This window comes from Rhipicephalus sanguineus, chromosome 1 (genome assembly GCF_013339695.2).
Source record: "Rhipicephalus sanguineus isolate Rsan-2018 chromosome 1, BIME_Rsan_1.4, whole genome shotgun sequence".
Taxonomy (NCBI): domain Eukaryota; kingdom Metazoa; phylum Arthropoda; class Arachnida; order Ixodida; family Ixodidae; genus Rhipicephalus; species Rhipicephalus sanguineus.
Genome location: NC_051176.1, coordinates 15,472,550 through 15,491,824, shown reverse-complemented (window position 1 = coordinate 15,491,824; position 19,275 = coordinate 15,472,550). Strand labels below are relative to the sequence as shown.

The 19,275-nt window shown below is 47.2% G+C and overlaps 1 protein-coding gene across 8 annotated transcripts in view; it reads left to right on the top strand.

Annotated features, from left to right (window-relative positions):
• The window catches only part of LOC119389576 (mitoguardin), a 500,148-nt gene that overhangs the window by 301,317 nt on the left and 179,556 nt on the right, over positions 1-19,275 (top strand). For 6 of the 8 annotated variants that reach the window (XM_037656941.2, XM_049413593.1, XM_037656907.2 and 3 more), the window contains one exon: positions 4,120-4,254. The exons of the other annotated variants lie outside the window; for them this stretch is intronic. In XM_037656941.2, coding sequence (XP_037512869.1) covers positions 4,120-4,254 — 135 coding nt within the window. The remainder of the gene's footprint in view (positions 1-4,119; positions 4,255-19,275) is intronic. 8 annotated transcript variants of the gene reach the window in all.

Sequence of the window (19,275 nt, the reverse complement as noted above, 5' to 3'; positions counted from 1 at the left end):
TGGCTAACGCACGCCTTACCAACGCCAGACATGAAACTTTCTTTCGGATTTCAAAGTCAGCGGCGCCAGCAAGGCGGCGGAAAGCGCGCCTCCCGGAGGCAAGGGAGTTGATCCCGCCAGAGAAGGGGTTAAAGAGAGTTGGGAGAAAAGAGATAGAATGCAGATTTTAACTCTGGTCCCAGTTCATAGATGGCGCCTCAATTTCCTTTACCAGTCACGTGGGTTTCTTTCACTGGCCTGGCGAGAGCGAGCGCTCGTTTGTGTGTGCGCGAGGCGGGCCTGCACTCTTCGAGCCGGTGTTACGCTGCGCTGTGCTCCCGACAGGGCTGCAGAAATAAGCGTCTCTTCCTCCACACAACCACAAACAACAACAGCCGGTGTTCTTGCCGCTGCGGGTGCATGCGCAGGCGTGCTTCCCCCCGTGGTATCCGTGGTATTCCGTGGTATCCGTGTCGTTCGCTCTTCATTTTCGATGCCATGTGCGTGCGCATGGTTTCACTCCATGTGCATGGAGCAGCCCCTGACGACGTGCAGCTTTGCGGCTTTTTTTTTTGGGTGGACTACTGTGTCGTCACTACCGAAATGTCAGATTAGGCGCTGGTGGAAACTCGCAGAGACCACAGTGACGACGCATCTTCGTAGGTCGACTCGTCACACGGTTTGCCGCCGTGCGCCACGCCGAAGGTTTGCTAGACCATGGCTTCCGCGATTAGCTCTGGCAATGTGGCGGTGCGTTGCCGGAGCCAATATCGGAGGCCACGGCTAGACGATGATGAGGCAGTGTTATATTCATGTCCTACGAACGTTCAGTAATGCCATCCCTCATGCACAAGCAATAGAGCAAAATAATGCAGTTTTTTTCCGCTAAATAAATGTTTTCGGTGAGCTCTGCCTTCAGCTCCCCTTTTGTTTAATTTGTGCGTTTCTGATCCGAATTTTCGTGCTGAAACTGCATATAACGAAAACCTGTTTTTAAGAAATTTTTGGGTGGAATTTTTAAATTTTGTTATATCCAGGTTTAACTCTATCATGATGATGTTGCTGTCAACGTGACTGTGATATTGTTCATGGTGGTTGCGGCAGAATGTAGTTTTGCTTGCATCGGGTGCACACTGGCCGTGCGCGTGGCTTCAGAACGCCATGGTTGTCATCCACGATCGCACTACTAGTGATGACAAGCAGCAGCTTCGTTCTGAGTGCTATGTCAAAAGCATGGTGGGCATTCTTGTGGCCCGCACTCTCATCAAATCCGCCGGCTGTATTGTGGTGGATGGATAATCTCTCAACGGTGAAAGATTTATCAGGATGAGCATGTGATAGCGGAAACCGCGTCTCAGATGGAGACACGAATCTTGCGATGTGCCCGCACCGCTCTGGAAAGTGATGAGGCAACAAGAATTGGTCAAGTTGCCATCGGAATTTCTTAGCAGTCCTAGTCAAACTCTTTTTCCTTATGTGATAGCGCTCGTGAAAACTTGGTTCAAGTAGAAGTACCGAGGAGAATTATCCTCCATGGCCAGACATTTTTTGCATTTGTTATCTTGAGCGACTGATGGGGAATCAAACTTTTTGTTGTGGCGGAAGTATTGTTGTAACGGTGTTCTTCATATTACCAGGATTCAACTGTAGTATGACTTGCGTTATCTAATTAGACAACACTCATTTACCATGAGAGAAATGCTGAGCAACAGCATGATAACAGTGATTACAGTTAAACCTGGATACTATAACGAAATTCACAAACCACGCACGGCATCGAAAACGAAGAGCGAACTCTATATGCGGCGCGGCCCCACATATGCGTTGCGAACTCGAAGCATAATTTTTTAACACGAAAGTGTTTTATGCCGGGGTCCACCAAGTACAGTAATACCTCGTTAACTCAAAGTAAGTAGTAAAAACCAGAAAAAAGTTCGAGATAAGCAAAGTTGCGCAAATTCTATGAAGTCCAGTTCTATCGAAAAACATTATTACTACTGACCACTTTCTTAACAGAAGCGCCTAAGTGGCACTTCGTAAAGGTTTTAAAGAAAAATAATGACATACCAGAGCTGTGTTTTTCGGCAATGCCTTTTTATTTAGTGCAGAAAGACCGATTAAGGCTGGTCTGCCTCTCAGTAGCACTTGCACCTACCAAAGCTATCTCGAGTTGCTTAACACGTCACATGTGGCGATCGTCCGCACCGCTGCACTCACCGCTAGTATTTTGTGAAACGTTTCGGCGGCGAAGTGTTTGTTCTACTCTCGGTCAAGATTTCGAGATAACCGAAAGTGGGCACGGAAATACTTAGAGATAAAGGGCAATAAATATACATTGCACCAATGGGAAATCATTCGGTTCCGCGGAAAATTTCCACTTAGCCAATTATTCGAGATATGCGAGTTCGAGTTAATGAGGTATTACTGTATTTCCGTTAGGGATATGACCTTGATAAAATGGACACCAGCGGGTGGGAAAGAAAAAATTAAGAAAAAGATCCGCCACTGGGAATCGAACCCACGACCTTGCGGCCGCGACAGTAAGCGCCTGACGCTCAATCGACTAAGCTACGTTGGCGGATGCTGGACACTTCACGAACGCGCCTTATATCTTTCACACATTCTCTCTCGCATGGTGCTCTCTGTTGGCGGTGCAGGTAGGCGGGGCGGTGCCGCCGTCTGTGAGAGGTGAAAAGAAGTAATGCGTCACAATCGACACTTACTAGAGCTTACTCCAAGGTTGCGCACGATATCGGAGGTCATGGTTAAAGCGTCTCGATACCAGCGAGGGACACACTGGCAGCGCTGGCGTCGCCGAGGTACCCTAAACGCAGCTAAGTTCTTTGCCTTTTGCTTCGTGTTAGCGTGCGCCGGCTCATCGGAGTAGTGCAGCTTCCACATGCACCAATGGGATTTCTCCACCGCCGACTGCTTCGATTACGAGAGCACCGACTAACAAAACTGCTGCAATATGTGTTGCAGAAAGGACACAATTTCGATGGGCGAATGTCGTACCTTGGTGGAGCGAGACAGAGGCCAGCGGGACGCACGCGTTTGCGGCTCAAACTACGAACCTCTGCCTCCCGTGTTGCTGAAGCACAGTGTGGTAGTGTATGCACATGCGTCGGTTACCCATTACTAGAAAGCGCACACCATGCCGTTTCTCTCCTTAATTGATGACGTTTTGAAGAAGTGCATATCGGGTACCAGTGTTGATTACGAACTTGATGTCATCTTTACGCGGGATTCATGATTCGCTGTGTCCGAATATATGTTCACAACTTCAGCTACCACAACGGTTAAATCATGATCATGCGCGGTAGTCGTCGCGATGGAGACATGCCACTAGGCGTCAACATGGGTGCATGCAGGTCAAACGGTGCTATAGCTGCCAAACACGAATAGACATTGTACAAGCTCTCATATGTCACTACACAATAAGCACTACTTCTGTGAAGACACATTTCACTTTCGTGTTATACCGATTCCTGTGACGGAGGGATCAGCCATGTTTTTTTTTAGAAAGCCGGCGCGGTTAGCATGGTCACACCCATGAGCGGCTAGATGAGGTTTGGAGGGAGGGGGAGGGGGCACACCTGCGCACGCACCCGCGGCGGCAAGAAAGCCGGCTCGAGGAGCGCAGGCCTCGCCTGCCCACCTCGCGCACGCGCCCGCACGCACAAACGAGCGCCCGCAGTCGCCGCAGCTTCGAGTGCGCCGCGCGTGACGTCGCCGCTTCGCACTTTCGTCGCGGGGCAACTGCAGAAGATGCAAACGGCTCCTGCTCATGCGAAAATGACAAAATTCTAGGCAAAATCTTTAGGTTGTCGGCGGCAAAAATTCATGATATCTAGGGTGTCTCCCGCTGCCACTTTGCTACATAGGGGTCGCAAATAGATGTGCTTCTAGTGAGTAATGGCGGGCAATAGAAAAACTTGATAATATCGAGGAATTCGTTGTATGGAGGTAGTGTGTATTAGCGCGATACATAAGAGAAAGGGACACGACACAGACGTAGAGATAGGTAGGCGCGAGGTTCGTTCTAGGCAGGTTTAACTGTATAATAAAATTAACCACTTTATGATGCATACTTTCCCTCATCACGTGATTGATTTTGTCCTAAAAGCAGCCATGTTGCAGGTGGTGTGCCCGACAGTGTATGATGTGGTGATTGACTATGTCCTTCTGGACGCCTTTGATGACCTGAGCAGCCCGCCGCAGTCAGTTGTGGCTGTTATCCAGAACCGGTGGCTGACCGCAGGGTTCAAGGAAACAGTGAGTATGCTGGGCTCTGTAATCGTCTGAGAGGCTGCTATATTTTGAATCTTTCGTGGGCGTCACTATTCTTACCACCAAGTAAACATACAGTAGTGCCTCATTAACTTGTAAAATCAAGTGCTTCGCCCCCTGTTCCTGGCAGCATTACCACCGAAAGCAGGAATTCAAAATGTCAATGCCCATCTCTTTTTTTTTTTTTTTTCTTATTGGTCATGGCAGCACACTGCCTTGCAACTGTGGGCAGTTGAAGCCCATTGCCATAAGCAGCAGCAGCACAATGTTTGGGCGGTGGCATTCCTAGTTTTGTTCTAATCCACAGTTTGAATGCGTATCCGCAGTGCAAAAAAGTCCCCTCAAATCATTAATTCATGCCAACTAGCCTAACTCGTCTCTAATACTGTAGTTGCGTCTTGTGCTGACCGGCCGTGAAAAAATCCACATGAGAGACGTCTGTCCACGGCCACGCCAAACAGCAAACGAGAGAAAGAGCTTTCCTCAAACACCCGCATAACCTCGCTCCTGCCAGGCAGTGCTGCTGGCGCCACCTCTCGCTCGGCGGCTGTTTAAGCTAACTGCGACTAATACGCCGGACGCGTGTGCACTATGAGGCGAAAACGACTTTACAGGGTGTGATAGCACCCCCACAATACCGTCCCTAGCAAAACGTATCATGGGGTTTCTGGTGTATTACAAATAATAATTGTTCGTGTTTTACGTCCTAAAACCACAATAGGATTATGAGGGAGTCATCATGGAGGGCTCCGGAAATGTCAGCCACCTAGTCTTTAATGTGCACTTAAATCTAAGTACACAGGCCTCAAGCATTTTCGCCTCCATTGAAAATGCGGCCGCCACGGTCGGGATTGGATCCCGCGATCTTCGGTCAGCGGTCGAGCACCATAATCACTAGACTTTTGGTGTATTAGGAAAGCAACAGGAAGCAACAGTAAGGGCAATCGCCCAAAGCCTGTGTCAGCCCCCCCCATTCCCTGCAGTGCCTGTCGGACACCTCTTTTGTCAGGTTGCCTGTTGAGGTCCCCTCCTTTGCCAGCGTGCCTCGGCTACCACTGCCCACCCAGACAACACCCGACGACCTGAGGTTGTCCTGAGGATGCCCTACCCAGTACGAAAGAACGACCTGGGGTCGTCTTTAAATGAACCTTGACAGGTTCCAATACAGTCTGTTTGTCTGGCCCCAGATCATACTCAGGTTGTCCTGAGAACAACATTCAGGGATACTTTCGGTATGCGTTCAGGTCGACCTCAGGACAGCTTCAAGGCTCTTTTTGGAATGTATTCAAGGCTTTTAAGAGGCATGCTGTGCCCATTGGAAATGTGGTTTTCCAATGTGACTGTTTTCCATAAATGAATGAGAAAATTCAGCCTTACAACTAAAGTATGCACTTACTGCTTCAAAGAGCATACTTTGAGTTTTATTATTAATTATTAACAAAACTCAAAGTATGCTTTTTGAAGCAGTAAGTGCTTCAAATTTACTGAGCTTTTAAAAGCTCAGTAAATTGCCACACCAGACGAAAATATAAGCACACAGTGAAACGCAAAGCTTTTTTTTATTAATATCAGTTTCAAACACCGAGTCCATGGAGCTTGGCAAAATGAGGTTGCTTTGATTGAATCTTTTCATCTGAGGTCTCTGGAGATGGGCAGGGTACTAGAGGAGACATAAAGAGAAATAATGAGCAGGACATTGTGAAATACAACAAAACTGACAACAAAACAGCAAAATTGACAAAAGGAAGAGTTAACGCCAGATAAACAGAACCATTGCAAGAATGGCTCCTAAACCACTGTAGGCATGCTCTTGTCAAGAAAGTTGCCTCTCAGCACATGTACAGCAAAAACGTCACGAAGATATAAATGTCATACCAGCCGCATTGTGATGGTTGCGTCAGTTACCAGCTTTTTATGAAACTTCTCAAGGGCATCCCAGTCTTCAAAAACTTTGCTCAATAGATATTCTTCTCTTGCAACTTGTGATGCAGTACTGCAGAGTGGCCGCTGTATTGTATCGAATTGCTGGCTTTGGTGCTGCACCATCACCATGGGCGTTTCCAGGATTCTAACTCGTTGCTTAAATTCTGAAAACATATGACAATAAATGTAAAAGCGTTCATTTACGAGAAACTTTGCATGCCTAGGCAGGTCACCAATCGTACGTGTCACCATCAACATTACAAAAACTGCATCCTTCGCAAGCGACTGGAAAACCCAAATGATTTTTGATAACTGCCATACACAGCTACCTGTGTATGGCAGTCTAGCTCTACTATTCGAGGAATTAGAGGGTGTTAAATGGGATGTAATAGGGCTCAGTGAGGTTAGGAGGCCACAGGAGGTTTATACAGTGCTGAAGAACGGACACGTCCTATGCTATCGTGGCTTAGCTGACAGAAGAGAACTAGGAGTGGGGTTCCTTATTCATAAAGATATAGCTGGCAATATAGAGGAATACTATAGCATTAATGAGAGGGTGATATGTATCGTAATTAAGTTTAATAAGAGGTACAAGATGAAGGTGGTACAGGCCTACGCGCCTACATCCAGCCATGATGATCAAATGGTTGAACGCTTCTACGAAGACGTAGAATCAGCAATGAGTAAGGTAAAGACACAGTATACTGTACTGATGGGCGACTTTAATGCAAAGGTAGGCAAGAAGCAGGCTGGAGATCATGCAGTTGGGGAATATGGCATCGGCTCTAGAAACGCCAGAGGGGAGTTACTAGTAGAGTTTGCAGAATGCAATAATTTACGCATCTTGAATACCTTCTACAGAAAACGGGCTACTCATAAGTGGACGTGGAGGAGTCCTAATGGCGAAACTAAAAATGAAATAGACTTCATAATGTGCGGCCACCCGGGCATTGTACAGGATGTGGAAGTAGTTAACAAGATCCGATGCAGTGACCATAGAATGGTAAGATCTAAAATTCAACTTGACGTGAGGAAGGAGCGGCAGAAACTGATACGCAAGAAGTTGATTAATGAACTAGCTCTGAGAGGGAAAGTTCAGGAATTCATAGTTTCACTTCAGAATAGGTACGCGGCTTTAACCGAGGAAACCGACCTTAGCGTTGACGCAATAAATGATAATCTGACTAGTATTATCAAGGAGTGTGCAGTGGAAGTCGGGGGTACAGTCGTTAGACAGGACACTGGTAAGCTATCCCAAGAGACGAAAAACCTCATTAAGAAACGTCAAGCTATGAAAGCCTCAAATGCAACAGACAAAATAGAGCTGGCGGAGCTTTCGAAGTTAATCAGTAGGCGTAAAGTAGCCGACATAAGAAAGTATAATATGGAGAGAATTGAGCATGCTCTAAAGAACGGAAGAAGCCTCAAAGCTATAAAGACAAAACTGTGCATAGGCAAAAATCAGATGTATGCATTAAGGGACAAGGAAGGCAAGGTCACAAACAATATGGATAGAATAGTTGAGGTAGCGGAAGAGTTCTACAGAGTACTTTAAAAGGGTGTAAATTTGAGCTTGTTGGCTTGGCTTCATAGCAGGGAACAGCGCAGAAACACGAGACAAGAGAGGTGACAGGACTTGGCGCTGGCTAACTTGGCGCTGGTGTTTTCGGCACCGATAAAGCTGGGCTCATTGTGCAGGAAGGTGAATGCCCCTCGCCAAAGTCCTTCCACTTGCAAGAAGCGTCATGCAACGCAGTTTGTGCCTTGCAAGACTGAAGTGATCTACGAGGTACCTACGTCCTGCGGAGGGCTTTACGTTGGGCAGACGGGCCGCTGCATCAACGACCGTCTGCGAGAACACAAGAACAACCTCAAGGCGCGTACTGGAAGCAATTTAGCTATTCACTGTGCCGACTGTGGCTGCAGTCCTAAATTTTGATCAGACGCGCATCTTGCGCAGATATCGTGATAGCTGAGCCCGCGAAATCTATGAAGCACTCGCAATTCATTCCATTGGACCATCATGTGTAAGCACACCATCGATCGCACTAACCGACAAGGAAATTAAGTATCTCCGCACGTGATCATAGCACCGTCATGGACTAGTTGGGACGCATGCGCTGACTTCCCCCCTCTCTCTTTTGTTTATTTCCTTCTCCCCAAAAAGCGTATATATTTGTGCACTTACGAAATAAACGCTCATGTTGTTAGCCAGCGCCAAGTCCTGTCACCTCTCTTGTCTCGTGTTTCTGCGCTGTTCCCTGCTATGAGTTCTACAGAGATCTGTACAGCAGCCGAGGCATTCAGGATGATAACGTAAGAAGGAGTAATAGCGCAGAGGAATCTGACATCCCGCCAGTATTGACAGGAGAAGTAAAGAAAGCCCTAAAGGGAATGTAAAGAGGCAAAGCAGCTGGTGAGGATCAGGTAACATCAGACCTGTTGAAAGACGGTGGAGAGATTATGTTAGAGAAACTGGCCACCCTGTATACGAAGTGCCTCTCGACGGGGAGAATACCAGAATCTTGGAAGAATGCCAACATCATCTTGATCCATAAGAAAGGGGACGTCAAGGACCTGAAAAATTACAGGCCCATAAGCTTACTGTCCGTTGTCTACAAGCTATTTACAAAAGTAATTGCTAACAGAATTAATACGACATTAGAGTTCAATCAACCAAGGGACCAGGCAGGATTTCGTACAGGATTCTCAACAATAGACCATATTCATACTATCAATCAGGTGATAGAGAAATGCGCGGAATACAACCAACCCCTATACATAGCCTTCATAGATTACGAGAAGGCATTTGATTCGGTGGAGACATCAGCAGTCATGCAGGCACTGCGGAATCAAGGCATCGACGAAGCCTATATAAACATAATGGAAGAAATCTACAGCGGATCCACAGCCACTATAGTCCTCCATAAAGAAAGCGACAGAATCCCAATAAAGAAGGGCGTACGGCAGGGAGACACGATCTCTCCAATGTTATTCACCGCGTGTTTACAGGAGGTTTTCAGGGCCCTAGATTGGGAAGAGTTAGGGATAAGAGTTAATGGAGAGTATCTCAGTAACCTACGATTCGCTGATGACATTGCATTGATGAGTAACGCGGGAGACAAATTACAGCTCATGATTACTGAACTGGATACGGAATGTAGAAGAGTAGGTCTGAAAATTAATATGCATAAAACTAAGGTAATGTGGAACAATCTTGGCAGAGAACAGCGCTTTGCGATAGGTGGCGAGACACTGGAAGTTGTAAAGGAGTACGTCTACTTAGGACAGGTAGTAACCGCGGAGCCGAACCATGAGAGTGAAATAACTAGAAGAATAAGGATGGGTTGGGGCTCATTCGGCAAGCATTATCAAATCATGAATGGTAATTACCACTATCCCTCAAGAGGAAGGTATATAACAGCTGCATCTTACCGGTACTTACCTACGGAGCAGAAACGTGGAGACTTACAAAGAGGGTTCAACTCAAATTGAGGACGACGCAGCGAGCGATGGAAAGGAAAATGATAGGTGTAACCTTAAGAGACAGGAAGAGAGCAGAGTGGGTCAGGGAACAAACGGGGGTTAAGGACATCATAGTTGAAATCAAGAAGAAGAAATGGATATGGGCCGGGCACGTAGCACGTCGGCAGGATAACCGGTGGTCATTAAGGGTAACTGACTGGATTCCAAGAGATGGCAAACGCGTGAGGGGGAGACAGAAAATTAGGTGGGTAGATGAGATTAAGAAGGTTGCAGGTATAACGTGGCAGCAGAGAGCACAGGACCGTGTTGATTGGCGGAACATGGGAGAGGCCTTTGCCCTGCAGTGGGCGTAGACAGGCTGATGATGATGATGATGATACACAGCTACAGAGCTTGATAGGGTAAACGTGCGCGCACACACACATTCAGCTCTATAGTCACAACGTTGTTGTCACAGCGATCATGCTGAACATATTCACGTTCGCAACCGCAAATGATAGTGTCGCACATGATAATGACACAAATGAGTTCAGAAAAACTTCGGTGATCTTCAAACTGTGAAGAAACATGGGAAATGAACCCTTGGGTACTCGCATAAACATCACGCGACACAATGAACACCATGGCATTGCCGCGTTACATCGTCAGCTTTGGCAGCGCCGACTTACTGTCAGCACTGTTAGCTATGCGTAAACAGGCATTAGCGCATCTATTTCTTTATCGTCTAAATCTGCAGTCCACGCTTTCTTCCATTTCGAACGCAAGAAATAGAGACAGAGACTGGAGACTTACCTGCCGCCATGCCCCTTTCTTTGTAGACGTCCGCTAAAGCGCTTGGCTTGGATTGCTTTGACTTGGGCTGTCTATTGTGTCAATGTTGCCAGGCAGGAAAAGAAAAATGGTGTGTGTTGGCGATTGCCACCGTCGGATACCGTGTCGACCGTCTCGTTACCTGTTCATTATCGACCGCAGGGGTAATCATCCGCGTATGCGCAAAAGAGTAAATTTCGCAAACACACACACGCACACACACACACACACACACACACACACACACACACACACACACACACACACACACACACACACACACACACACACACACACACACAGACGTGGAAAACGTTTTCATGTATGATTGTAAGGCATATATAACCGAACACGCAGAAGCAACTGTACAATCAAGAGATGCGCTAGCGGTTGTCACATGCATTTAATTTTCGCGCGCCCGTGACGAGAGCCACACAAAGTTCATGCACAGTCTTTTTCTGAATTATACAGTATGCACTCAAATGTCCTACAATGGAAAATATAACAGCACGAGGGACGGGACTGAAGACACAAAAACCACAGGACGAGTGCTGACTACCAACTGAGATTTATTTGATGAAAGTGCTTCCTTTATAGTGTCACATGTCACCACCAACAACACGCCCCCATTCACGAAACCAGTAATAGCACTACTATCATGAACGCTATATCATACAAAACCTGAATCAACGCACAGTTAACCACCGGAAACAGCAACCACAGATTATACAGATGCGCATGGCAATTGTCAAACACGCTTTAAGACGCTATCACAGTTTAACATGTAAGTGCACACATCTCGTCAGAACACTGTATTGCGCATGCTCCTCCCAATCAGCACAGCTAGAAAGCAAGATGCTCCAACAACTAAAACAAACAAACAAACAAACAAAAAGCACGACTAAAAACGTGGCAGCTGGAAAAGACGATGAACCCCCCCCAGCAACCGCAAAACGAGAGTGCTCTGTCATACAGAAGATGATGAACAGATGAAACCCAGCCCTGTCTAATTAAAACTTAAAATTTAAAAGGTTGTTCATACATGGCCTTCCAAAAAGGCCATCTCATCTTTGGAGAGAAATAAGGAAGGTTCGCTAACACATTGATCGCCAGCTTTGTTGATAAGAAACGCCTCCATTATTTCTCTCTCCAATTTGTTGCTCGCTCTTTTTAAAAAACTGCTTCTATGAAACTCTGGTGCACAACCACACCTGCGGCAGTGGTCCGCCAGGTGCCCCCTGACTTGTTTTGCACATTCAACCTGTGCTCTCGAGCCCTATCGTTAAAACATCGGCCCGTTTGGCCGATGTATTTCCGTCTGCAACTGAGCGGGATTTCATAAACGACCTGAGACTGGCATTCAGTGAACTTGTTGCTGTGCTTCTTCTCACACAACTCAGGCACCCTGTCTATTAAGGAACAAACTTTACTCAGCTTCTGAGGGGCAGAAAAAACAACATTGACTCCGTATCTTGATGCTACTTTTTTTCGTGGGGGCTGCAAAAAGGATTTCCAAAATTCTGAAATCCGAATACTGGAGACAAGTTCGGCTAATTCAAGACTGGCTTCGTGTCTTCACGCTAGCAGGCAAGGATCCGTCGAAAGAAGAGCGGCTACTTCAGAACTACATGAAGATGGCCTCCCAGGTAACTGAGTTCCTGTGGCAACACGCCAGGGTATCCTGCCAAGTTCGGGAGAAGCAGAACGAGACTCTGCACAACATCACCGTTCTGGGAAACAAGACCTTGCCTGCAAAAGTAGAAGAAGTACTGAACAAGGGACCCAAATACAGTTACGAGCCTCGCAAGCAACGACATCAACTTTTGGCTATGGTACGCACTGTGGCAGACCGTGCAGCCGAGGACGACAAAGGGAGACTCGTCGGAGATAGCGTCGCCTCACACAAGCGCACAGTAAGTCACAAGCTTCCCAAGAAACCTCCTTTCCGGGACGTTGTCAAGTGTCTTGAAGAAAACAATCTCAGTGTTCTTCAAGCAGACAAAGACGGGGGGTTTGTGGTGATGCCTAAAGGAATGTTTCGAGAGAAGGCATGGGACGCTGTGCAAAAGAACTTCAAGTGTATTTCTTTTGATCCTAAGGAGTGCAAGAAGTTGGCTGTTCGCAAACTGTCAGAGCTTCACTTGGATGGTCTCAGGAGGGCAGTGGAAAAAGGGGGCTCGGGTTTTTTAGAAGTATTTTTTACGGCGAAAACCCATAAGCCTGCTTGTCCGTTTCATGCAATTGTGTCGGAAGGCCATTCGTGGTTGATTGACCTCAGTCGTTTTCTCCAGCGCCAGCTTAGCGCGTTGCCCTGTGACGATCCGTTCGCAATCGGCAGTTCATCTCAGTTGGTCGAATTTATGGAGTGCGTGGAGAAGGAATCTTGCTTGACGGCCTTCTCGATTGACATAGAGGAACTATATTACTCAGTGCCGCACGCAGAACTTTTTAGTGCGGTCAGAACAAAGATTGAGGAAGTGGGGGACGTGAAATTTCAAAATAGCTCAGGCATCACTAGTGAACATTTTATGGCCTTGTTGGAATTCTATCTTCAGTCGACTGTTGTAATCTTTGAGGACAAGCATTATGTGCAAAGGAGTGGTATATGTATTGGGTCCCCCGTTGCACCCATACAGTGCAATATATTTTTGTCGGGTATAGATCATGATGTTCAGACTAATCTCTCTGGTTCAAGAGTAGTAAAAATTTTTAGGTATGCGGATGATTTCTTGGTTGTACTGAAAGATGTTCCTAATTTTGCTCTTGATGAATGTATTGATGGTGTGATCAGCACTTTTAAGTTGTACGGCAGTGGATTACGCTTTACTTTTGAGAAACCAGAGACAGACGTCATTCAGTTCTTAGATGTTCGGTTGCATTTTCATGATGCTCGTGTCTGCTGGATTTACAATCTGTGCTCTGCAAAAGGGTTTCTACCGTATGATAGTGCTCACTCTAAAACTATCAAAAGAGGGATCGCCATCACTTGTCTTGGCGCATTGTTAAAAAAGTCGTGTACCCACCTTGTGCAATCCGGGTTTTCCTCCCAAATTACGCGCCTTTTGCGTTCAGGATACCCGGAATTAACAATTAATTCCGTGTGTGAGCAGCTGCTGCAGACAATAAAACACCCTCAGGGAAGGAGAAACAAGAAAGAGAAGAACAGGGTACAGGCAATTCCGTACCTACATAAAGTATCGCACAACATAAAAAAAGTAGCATCAAGATACGGAGTCAATGTTGTTTTTTCTGCCCCTCAGAAGCTGAGTAAAGTTTGTTCCTTAATAGACAGGGTGCCTGAGTTGTGTGAGAAGAAGCACAGGAACAAGTTCACTGAATGCCAGTCTCAGGTCGTTTATGAAATCCCGCTCAGTTGCGGACGGAAATACATCGGCCAAACGGGCCGATGTTTTAACGATAGGGCTCGAGAGCACAGGTTGAATGTGCAAAACAAGTCGGGGGCACCTGGCGGACCACTGCCGCAGGTGTGGTTGTGCACCAGAGTTTCATAGAAGCAGTTTTTTAAAAAGAGCGAGCAACAAATTGGAGAGAGAAATAATGGAGGCGTTTCTTATCAACAAAGCTGGCGATCAATGTGTTAGCGAACCTTCCTTATTTCTCTCCAAAGATGAGATGGCCTTTTTGGAAGGCCATGTATGAACAACCTTTTAAATTTTAAGTTTTAATTAGACAGGGCTGGGTTTCATCTGTTCATCATCTTCTGTATGACAGAGCACTCTCGTTTTGCGGTTGCTGGGGGGGGTTCATCGTCTTTTCCAGCTGCCACGTTTTTAGTCGTGCTTTTTGTTTGTTTGTTTGTTTGTTTTAGTTGTTGGAGCATCTTGCTTTCTAGCTGTGCTGATTGGGAGGAGCATGCGCAATACAGTGTGCTGACGAGATGTGTGCACTTACATGTTAAACTGTGATAGCGTCTTAAAGCGTGTTTGACAATTGCCATGCGCGTCTGTATAATCTGTGGTTGCTGTTTCCGGTGGTTAACTGTGCGTTGATTCAGGTTTTGTATGATATAGCGTTCATGATAGTGCTATTACTGGTTTCGTGAGTGGGGGCGTGTTGTTGGTGGTGACATGTGACACTATAAAGGAAGCACTTTCATCAAATAAATCTCAGTTGGTAGTCGGCACTCGTCCTGTGGTTTTTGTGTCTTCAGTCCCGTCCCTCGTGCTGTTATATTTTGCAATGTCGCACCGACTTGCCCAGACAAAGTCTCTGCTAAGTCCTACAATGGATGTTTTTCGGACGATGAGTTATCCTCGAAAAATACTGAAAAGTATGTTTTCTGTATCATCCTGTGAATGCCTTCCTGAAGGCGCACTCAGAACGTCGCATAACCCATTGGGGACGTTCGTACCATTTGAGGACCATTGAGGACTACCTCAGGTCGTTGAGTGTTGTCTGGGCAAAAGGGGGAAGGAGAACCTTGTACCCGCCCTCTATGACGCGGCCCTCACCACTGGAAGGAGTGGTAAAATGCGGAGGATTTCACCTTGTTTGCTAGGATTACAATTGCAATGTTACAATTGCTTCTTCTACTAAACTAATAGCTTATAAAACACTCGTAAGGCCTAAACTTGAGTATGCTAATGCCATTTTTGATCCTCATCAAGCTCACCTTTCTACTATGCTCGAATCCATCCAGAACCGTGCTTCCAGATTCATTATCGCAAATTACTCGACTAACATAAGTGTGTCAGCAGTCAAATCTCAACTTAACCTTCCTCATCTTGCCACTCGCCGTAAAGTTTCACGTTTGTGCCTGTATCATAAGTTCTTCCATTCCTTGCCACCAGGCAATGCATTCATCAGACCTGCACATCGGACATCGCGCCATTCTCACCCCAATGCCGTCTATCCCGTACGTTCGAAAACAAAGACCTTCCAGAAGTCATTTTTCCTGCAGACTGCGCAAGACTGGAACGACCTTCCCGCCCACATCGCCATGTCATCTTAGTTTGCCCAATTTAAAACTGCAGTAAAAAGCCATATTTTATCCTTGTAAATGTGATCTACTGCTGTTTTTCTTTATTTTTGTTATTGTTGGTGCTGTTTTTGCTTTTCTGCTTTCTTTTTATCTATCATGTTTTCTTGCCCACCCCTCATGTAATGTCCCTCGGGACCCTTGACGTACTAATAAACGTAAGCATAGAAAGAGTGCACTAGTAGTACCAGGGTGTCTACCGACCAGGTAAACCGGGAATTCTCAGGGATGTTGGGTAGTCTGGAAATTCTCAGGGAAAACTGAGGGAAATTGTGCTCCCATCAGGGAAAATCCACAGAAACATTATTGAAAGGCAACGAAAGTCACGGTAGCGCTGGCTCGATATTTTGTAAGCGCATTTTTCAAATTAAACGGCCGCTGCGGCTGCTGGGAAATGGCGCACCTCGATGCTGTCATCGCCTTCGGAGCGGTGGAGTAGGAGAGAATCCGGCTAATGCAGGGCATGCGGTTACCATGAACCATGACACATCGTGGTGTAGTTCTGTATTCTTAGTCGCGCGTGCTGTGCGTTAACGCCCGATACGGTGCTTTTGTTATCGCCGCGTGTCAAGTAGCAAGCATGATTAGTTGTAGAAGCGGTAGCAGTGGATGTAACGAGCTTGAGTTACCTTGAAAGCGATCGCGATCGTTCAGGAAGCGGATGTCGTCAACAAGGCTGGCATCTTGCGATCCATCACGATCGGCAAGAAAAAAGACGACGGTGATTGTTGGCTGTTATCGGAGAGCTCACTCGCTCTGATCCCTAGCTTCAAAGACACTGTTTAGTACTCCGTGAAGAATAGAATAAATTTCCAGACGAGAGCGAGCGTAACTAACGGGTCCATTCACACCAAGTGAAAGCTTTTTCCTTTTTTTTTCCGGTGAGGGCACTGCTGAAACAAGCTTTAGGCAGTCGACCGATATTTTTGGGGCAGCAGCTCACATTTACCAGCCACACCACATGGATGTTAAACTACAACGCCGAATTACAAAACTTTTCAGAGCCAAGGCCTAGTGGCGACCGAAATTCGCGACACTGCATGGCACGGGTACCACTTGCTCGATTCAGCGCGCGATGTCGGAAAACAGTAACGTGTCCACCATAATCGGATGTGCCGTAATTCAGGCTGTAGCCGTGCTTTCGTGCGATGTTAGCCCGCAGATATATTGCTTTTCTCTTTTTTTTTTGCGATAGCAATTATATAGATTTGCCTTCGCCATGATCTTCTCGAGTCCAAATCGCGATTACATCACCCTGCGCATCGTATGCTCCACGTGCGAGTGAAAGTGCGCTAGCGCTGCCGACGAACGGGGCTTAAGCAGAGATGAAACGAGCCGACCGTCTCCTTTCCGCGATGGGCACATGGAGATAGGAGCCGGAGGGTTGGGGAGGGGGGTTGCTTGAGTCCAGCAGGAAGTGCGTACTTTGTACCAGCGGGTGTGGTCGGGTGTGCCGCGGTATCTTTAGAGGGGATCAGCAGATGGCTCATACCTTTGTAGGTGTTGTGCCCGAATTGCAAAACTTCCGTTGAAGCCATAGCAGTGGCGGATCTAAAGGAGGGGTCGCAGCGGCGATCGCCCCCCCCCCCCCAAAGCCAGCCCCCTTGCCTTCAGTGCCTATCATCAACGTCCATTGTCAGGCTGCCTGTTGAGTTTGCCCCCTTTGTCGGGTTGCTTTGCCTACCACTGCCCAAAAGGGGTAAAGAGAATATTGTCCCAGCTCTCTACCTCTCTCCTCATCGCTCTACCCTTTCCTGCTTCCCTATGCACATTTTCTACGAAGGCTTCTTATACCCCTGTCACACGGGCACCCGTGAACTCCGTTTAACTCCCTCGTCTTTTCCTCGAGGGAGATGGGGTTCATGTCACACGGTCACCATTTCGCTGAGGAAGTTAAATGGAGCTTTTGGCGGAGGGAGTTCGGTAATGACCATTTCGGCTCGATGGAGTACTCTCGTTCCCAGCCAGCTACTGCTACGCTGAAAACCGCACTAGGAAAATCGTCCTAATGAGCTGAATTATAATTTTAAAAACTATGCTCTTTTTTTGCGTAGCATTTCACGCCCCGCAGTGTAAGTTTTAGTTGTATTTTTTCGGACATCAGCGCTTGTACTCTCCACACCAACGCCTCGCCAAGCCGCCGCTGTGAAGCGTCACGCCATATTTGTTTCTGCACGTGTGAGGCGCACGCACAAGCACTGTGACAGCAATGGTGATCCCGAGCACTTCATCAAGACACAAAAACACGTTTTTGTTGCTTTAAAGGCGACTGCAAGGGCAAAAAATTGGACGTTTCGACAAGCGCAGCAGCGCTGTTTCTGCCCCATGCGGCAACCGTCGAAAGCTTGCACCGAACCGTGTAGCACGGCCACAACTCCATTCTCGTAATGCTCCATCAGGGAGTTAAATGCCGAACGGAGCGAAATGGAGTTCAGTGGTGGCCGTGTGACAGAGGTATTAGGCGCCGCCATAATTCCCTTTGGGCTGTTGTAAATATGCGTGACCCACCAAAATGCACTGCTGAGGCACTGGCTTCAACCTTTGTAGCCTCCCCCCCCCCCCCCCCCCCCCCCCCCCCCCAAAGTAGGCACCTGGATCCGCCCTGGAGCCATGGATAGGCTACTTCTCTTAGTGCAGCGGCTGCATTTCCTGAAGGAGTGAGCTGCTAGCCGATATTCGTACACAATTCCTCTTTGTTGCTATCGGATTCACTATTTCGCTCTCGCGGTGAAACTGTGACTTTTTTTCTAACGTGCGACGGTTTTCAATGTTGCGCATTCGTGTAGAGCAAATGCTTTGGCTGGGAAACATGATAGCAAAGGTGTCGCACTGCTCTGGGCAATGCGGAGGATTTGACAACCCGCAGCAGCAGAATAAGCTCAACTCCACAGTGCGTTAAACCCGCATTTCTTTCGCCTTTACACGTGACACTCTGGCGAGGCATCTAACTGTGATTGCTACACTCTGATTGCTCAACAGAATTGATTTTTTTTTCACGAAAAAATAAAAAGTTTTTTCATGTTGCCCTATTAGTCTAGCATTCTTGTGGCATTTTCAATTTAAGATTAATCCTTCGGTAACTACCGTAATTACTTGAATCTAGGCCGACCCCGATTCTAAGCCGACCCCCTAAAGTCCGAAGCCCGAAAAAAAAAAAAACTTACCTCGAATGTAGGCCGGGTAAAATTCACAAAGAGAAAACATTTATTGAAAATATGAAGATGAAATGGAGCAGTTGGTTCATCATCAAGATGCCGCGCTCGTTCCGAGTCATCATCGCTGATCTCTTTGTCGCTGTCCTCAAACAGTGCGCAATCCTCTGTGCCATCAAGCGCATTTGATATGCCGCACTTCTTGAAACAGTGCACGATCAAAGTTCCTGGGATGTCGTCCCACGCTGCGGCCACCCAGCCTGCCAACTGAGACAGTTATGCCCGCTTGATGCGGCCCATCGGCGTCAGCTGGTGGTCCTCGGTGCTTAACCAGTCCGTGTATAATCCCCGCAGGCGATCCTTCAACGGCTTGTTGATGCAAACATCAAGTGGCTGCAATTGGCCCGTCATACCACCCAGTATCACGGCGAGGTCGGTGTCCATTTCAGCCAGCGCAGCCTTGACGCTGTCGGTCAAGTGCCCGCGGTACGAGTCCAGCACAAGGAGAGAATGCTTGCACAGAAGGGCGCCTGGACGCCGCCGCCATACGATATTCAGCCACTCCTCGACCATGGCGCTGGTCATCCAGCCGTTCTCGTTGGCCCGCACAATGACGTTTCGCGGGAAGGCCTCTTT